This window comes from Magnolia sinica, chromosome 9, assembly GCF_029962835.1.
Source record: "Magnolia sinica isolate HGM2019 chromosome 9, MsV1, whole genome shotgun sequence".
Taxonomy (NCBI): domain Eukaryota; kingdom Viridiplantae; phylum Streptophyta; class Magnoliopsida; order Magnoliales; family Magnoliaceae; genus Magnolia; species Magnolia sinica.
The window spans coordinates 5,070,274-5,076,542 of NC_080581.1; the positions used below are offsets into that span (position 1 = coordinate 5,070,274).

General features: G+C 42.5%; 1 protein-coding gene across 2 annotated transcripts; it reads right to left on the reverse strand.

The window, feature by feature from the left end:
* Positions 1 to 200: 200 nt before the first annotated feature.
* Positions 201 to 6,020, reverse strand: LOC131256726 (rust resistance kinase Lr10-like). Of its 2 annotated transcripts, none has more exons than XM_058257740.1 (3): positions 5,879 to 6,020; positions 4,869 to 5,033; positions 201 to 1,931 (listed from the first exon to the last, which is right to left on the reverse strand). In XM_058257740.1, exons 2-3 carry the CDS (start codon positions 4,999 to 5,001, stop codon positions 526 to 528), a joined length of 1,539 nt encoding a protein of 512 aa, XP_058113723.1. In that variant the 5' UTR covers positions 5,002 to 5,033; positions 5,879 to 6,020; the 3' UTR covers positions 201 to 525. The 2 variants fall into 2 exon arrangements, with proteins under 2 accessions (XP_058113723.1, XP_058113725.1); XM_058257742.1 differs by lacking the exon at positions 5,879 to 6,020 and adding an exon at positions 5,120 to 5,248.
* Positions 6,021 to 6,269: the final 249 nt, after the last annotated feature.

The following is a 6,269-nucleotide window of genomic DNA, read 5'->3' on the forward strand; positions in this document are numbered from 1 at the left end:
GTTCTTATTTGGTTTTGTTTGTGTGATTGTGTGTACTTTACTTCTGCATTGCTTATTCTACTTTGTCACATGCTTCTGCAGTGCCTTTCCTTCTGCCCAGGTACACCCTTGTCCCGTGTTTAAATATAACATTTCAACGTTCATTTAAGCACATGTGCGGGAACAAAAATTCGGGGAAAAAGTACCAGCGGTAAACCCTACCCACACATACAAATGAGTCCTTAATAAATAGAAAAAAAATAAATACATGACGTGATTCTGAATGGACCACTGTATGAAAACTAGACTAAGGAGATTGAATTATCCAAATTCTTCCCGCAAAATGTGGGCCATACCATGACGATCTCCTGGAACGAAAATTGGAGCAATCCACCCATCCATTGATGTTGATGATGTAGCCTAACCGATCGATTGGCCATCCTGGTTTTCGCCCTAGGTGAGCTATATCATGCGGCCCACCTTTGTAACGGGTTGGATGTTATATCAAAGTAACATGCTAGCGAGAAAGAAAACATTGCATATCAGTCAGGGTAAGGTCACCAGTTGAATCTCATACTTGCTCATGATTGGAATGGAAGAGCAGATATCAGCACTACTTGAATCTGCAACACTTGCAATTCCTTCTGTTGCTGTTTCCAAACTAGGATCCACTAGGATTGCAATTGTATCGGTCGCTGTTTGGAAACTTGAATCTACAGCAGTTGCATTTGTCTTAGTTTCCGTTGCATTACTTGAATCAGCTACACTTCCACTCCGACCAGATGAAATAAGATGCTGAAACGGATTCGGTGGCATGGGAATTTCTGCTCTCCCTTCCAACATCTTCACCACGTCGCTCATGACCGGTCTTGCCTCAGGCTGGCGTTGGGCACACCACAGAGCCACCATCACCATTTTTTCTGCTCTCTCTCCATCACCGCCGCTAATTCCACAAACACCAAACAGCCCTGCCAATTCTCCATTCTCAAAACCCTTCCAAACCTGCACTGGAAACCACTCCTCATTTTCGCTCGGATCATCACCGGCGTGCCGCCGCCTCCCCACAATCTCAAACAATAAAATACCAAAGCTATACACATCGCATTTATGGGTGATCGGATTCCGGCCCCAGATCTCTGGTGCTGCGTAACCTGGCGTCCCCTTAAATTTGTTGTTGGTTACCAGCGATCGGTTCCTAGTGCATAGCTTCGCCAGCCCGAAATCTGCAACCTTGGGAGTGAAATCTGCGCCGAGGAGAACATTCTCCGGCTTGATATCGTAGTGAATTATCCTTGGATCGCACTCCTCGTGGAGATATGCGATCCCCTTCGCTGTCCCTACTGCGATCTTATGCAAGATGTCCCACCCGATCAGACGGTCCTTGTCGAACAATAATTTGTCGATTGACCCATTGCCCATGTATTCATAAACAAGTGCTATCTTCTCTGGGTTGAAACAGAATCCGTAGAGCTTGACCAGATTGATATGGTGGGTCCTACCTACAGTACCCACTTCCGCCATGAACTGCTCTTCAACCTCTTTCTCCGATTGCCCTTTGATGACCTTAACGGCGATTTGCATCCCGTTCGGAAACTCTCCTTTGTAGACTACTCCATAGCCTCCGGAGCCCAACCTTGTGGTATAATTGTGAGTGAAAATCTCTAATTGCTGTGGTGAAAACTGGATGGGCCTCGCTCTTGCCATGTCGCTGAAAAATATATCGATTGCTGCCCTTTGGGCCTGCCGGTCTGGAATTGCCATGAATGTCAATGGTGCAGTTGCAGTGATATAGTTGTCTGTAACAACGGTTAGATCCGGTGATGGGATTTTTCGGACGTTGCTGTTGGATTTCGAAAGATAGCTTGTTAACACCGTCATTCCAGCCCGTTTTAAACAAATGATGATCGTGAGGGCGATCGCAAGCATCACCAGTAAATACAGTATTGCTCCCCCTGTGCATTTACAAACGATAGATTATTGACGCAGGGAAGGGTGGGAGGTCCGCATCGTTTTCATGCTGATAATTGTTCCGAATTCACGGAACTTCTCTGGACTCTGCCCAGAGAAACCTCGAATCCATGAGAAAAATTAAAAAAAAAAAAAATCTAAGAAATTCGAAATACTTTGATTCATGATAAAAAAAAAAACACGAGATTTCACCCCTTTAAATGGGGATACTAAGCTATGCAAGAAGTTTTGGGAATTAAACTACAACTAAAACTCCTAGAATTCGAGACTTACTATATAGTATGTGTCCTGGTTGGCGGAATCATGAGGTTCCCCTAATTATTCTAAGCTCTTGGATGCAAATCCTAAAGTCCAATGGATGAAAAGTTATACTCAAACTAAAATTTACTATAAATAGTAAAAACAAAATTAGAACATGAATTTGACCATCAACCTGATGGTATTTCGCAAATTTGGCGTGAGCAACCTGGCGTAGTGGGGTTGGGTAGCTAAAGTAGCTCAACCTACCCAAAATCATATATGCTAAGTCCGATTGCTCATTCCGGTTTGCGAGATATGTTCATTTTAAGTTCCGACAGTTTGGATCATTTCTATCATCGACCAGGGCCTTTTCTGATCCATCTTGGCCATGAAACTGTCCGCGACTTGCTCTACATCAATTATATGATCATTTATGGGAAGAAATGGCGTTCTTTTAATCAACCTAGCAATGATGAAGATGAGTTGACTCAACTCGACTTGAAGACTTGTACAAGGTTTTCTCAGTTTTTTTTTTATTCTTTTCAATATTATTTGATAGTTAAAAACTTGCAAATGGTTATAAATAAAGTAGAGTTGTGCCAAGTTCAGTCGAGTTTCATCGATCTTCCGTTGAAATTTTCTGAGTTTATTTTTTAGCGAGTTGATATTTTCTCGAGCGACTGAGACATCACCCGATTGAAGTTTTCTTCGAGTCTTGGTGAAATCTTGTCGAGTTGAGTCAACTTGATCGAGTAAAATTGGATTTTTGGAGTTTTAAAACCTTAATTTGATTTAGTGGGGCGGGCCCGCCGCTATCAGATGATCCTAGCGTTTGGGATGAAAATGGACAATTGTAACCAATGGTCTGTATCTAGAGGTTAGCTAGCTCCTTCTGCAACATCCCAGCCGTTGATCACGTGGGACGCCATGTAGATTATGGACAAACATTCTTGGATCTACCCGGCTGTGTAATTTTCAGGTGGACCATACATTCATGAAAAACTGGATGGTTTGGCAGGTTGTTGTGCACATATATATATATATATATATATAGATATATATATATATATATATATATATATATATATATATATATATATATATGGGAAAAGGTACTATGCGCTCGACCTCACGATAAGCTCCCGTGAGGTCGAGCTGTGTGGGCCCCACTGTGATGCGTGTCGACCATCAACACCGTGCATTTGATGGGTCCCCTCTAAATTATGGGATATCCCAAAAATCAGCCGTATACGGAACTCAGGTGGGCCATACCATCTAAAATCATGTGAAGACACCATTAAAACATATAAAAGCACTTGGTGGGGCCCACCTGAGTTTTTAATGCTGTTGAAACTTGGTTTGAACTCTCATCCAAGTGAGACACACATAATGGATGAGCTGGATTTGCAAACCACATCTCAGTGGGCCCAAAAAACTGATTATGAACGTTTTAATGGTGCATGGCCCCTCCCCACATCTGTGTGTGGTGTGGCCCACACAAGTCACGGATTGACTTGATTTTTGATACTAGGCCCATGATGGAATGGTGCATTTGACTGATGGGGTAGATTTTCGAAATGCATCACGGTGGGGCCCACACAACTCGACCTCATGGGACGGACTCGTGAGGTCGAGCGCATAGAACCTTTTCCCTATAGTGATGTGTGTGTGTATATATATATATATATATATATATAGAGTCCTCCTGCCTGATTGTTCTCCAACTGAGATTTTGGTCGAGTGATCTACCGATTATATTATCTGATGCATGGCTTGGGTGTACTGTGCACGTTCCGACCCAGTGCATGCAGGGCTAGTGATGTAGGGTGGGCTGCGGATAATTTCATGACCAATATGGACCAGAAAAGGTCTGATTGGAGACAGAAGTGATCCGGACCATCGGAACTTAAAATGAATGAATCTCACAAATTCAGCGTGGGCAACCCGGCGTCGCCATGTTGGGTGGTTAAAGTACCTCATCCTACACCAAAATCATATATGGTACGTCGATTTCTCATTCCAGTTTGCGAAATTAGTCTTTTTTAAGTTTTGATGGTCTAGATCACCTCCGTCTCCAATCGGGCATTTTTTTGGATGAAATTATGATGTAGAGCTGGTTGTAGACAATTTCATGGCCAAGATGGATCAGAAAAGGCTCAGTTGACGACAGAAGTGATCTAGACTGTCGAAACTTAAAACGGACGTATCTCGTAAATCAGAATGAGCTATCGGACATACCGTATATGATTTTGGGGTAGGACGAGCTACTTTAGCCACCCAACCCCACTTCGCTGGTTTGCCCACGCCGAATTTGAGGAATACTATCAGATTCACATTCGAAGTCCAGTTTTAATTTCTTTTTTACTATTTATAGTTAGATTTTGACCTAGTAACCTACCGATTGCACTATCTGATACATGGCTTGGATGCTCACTTGGACGGTTAGGATCATCTGATGGGTGAGACTTTTGGGGTATCCTTGAATCTACTTATGAAATGGGGCATCATATGAATGAATTGAATCGCTAAAAAGGCAGCACCACATTTATAGTTTATTGGGTCCCTTTAAAATGCATGATTAGACAATTATAGATTCTCTCATCGCAGAATCAGATCCGCTAGAACTCAGTCCCGCGCAGATCGACGGTGGACGTTGTGCATTCATCAGTTTAAGATCTTACCGATCATTTTGTCTACTGATTTTGACCAATTTTCGAACATTGATTTAGCAGTGTCGTCGAATGATCCGCCAAGGTCAGAAAACCCGTTGTCGGACATGAAATTGCGGCGGGAGGGAAAGACATTGATTGACATCTCTGGATGGAGTGAGTTGGAATCAGTTTCGCCTACAGGGTTTGAGAAAATGGATTAGTGAAAAGAACTATTTAAGTAGGAAGCCGGATCTACTACAAAGCTTTGTAGGTTAAGCTACCATATCATTTGTGGGGTCCACTGTGATGTTTTCATGATATCCAACCCGTCCATGGTTCCGCCCCCTCATGCTTTCTTTAGGATCCAAAAATGGATTTTGACCATACTAGCGGTGAGGTATGGTAAAAATGGAGAGTAAGTTTCAAATATTCCAAGGATCATCTGACAGGCCCCTTGGAACTTGGTTTTTGTACGGAGCCTTTTTTTTTTTTCTACTTGAGATTTGAATTTATCTAATTTTTGGGCTCATGTCATAAGATGATTTGACAAAACATGTGAGCCGTGTGGATTTCTCACAAACACCATAGTGGGCCTCATAGTGTTTATCACCCATGTACGCAAAAGATACCAGGGATAATTGTGTCTGGGTCCAACCCTGTCTTGTACCTGCCATCCGATCCATTCAGAAAATGCATCCAGATTCGATGAATGGACATTGCAAAAATCAGAACATACGAAACTGAGGCAGGCTACACCACACGATTTTAGAGGTTATATGCATGTGTGGCCCACCTGAGTTTCGTATCATCCTAACTTTTGGGCTCAAGAAGAAGATGAAGGGATTCAAATGATGGACGAGTTGGATGTCATGTATGAAACCAGCCTTCCTGATCATATCTCCAAGAAAGGATCTCTTATGGAGAGAGAGAGAGAGAGAGCAGAACAGATATCGATTCGGGGTGCATCAAACGGCCCCCAGCCATTTGAATTCAAAGCATAGGCAATATATGCAGTGCTGTACTGAATTATACCAGCTTACCTCAAGGAAAACTTCTCATCCGGCCATGGACATCTTTGTACGGAGGAGATTGGATCCTAAAAAGGATAGGAGAGAGTTAGAAATGGGTAGGATAAGGCAAAGAAGGGAAATATTTAAGGCAGTAGGTGTTTGAAATTTTCTTTATTAAATTGCCGTGTGAAAAAAGTTTAACAATTCAAGACGTATTCGGTGAATGTCATTAAAATGGATTAATGGGTTAGAGTCTAATGCGTGTTTGGGCAGTGGGATTAGAAGGGATTAGGTGGGATGGGATTCATCTTGGTCCTGTGCCAATTCCACTCCATGTTTGGGAAGAATGGAAATGCTTAGAATTAGATTAGATGGAATTGCATTGGTCCGTGCTAATTTCACTCAATGTTAGCAAGTTGTG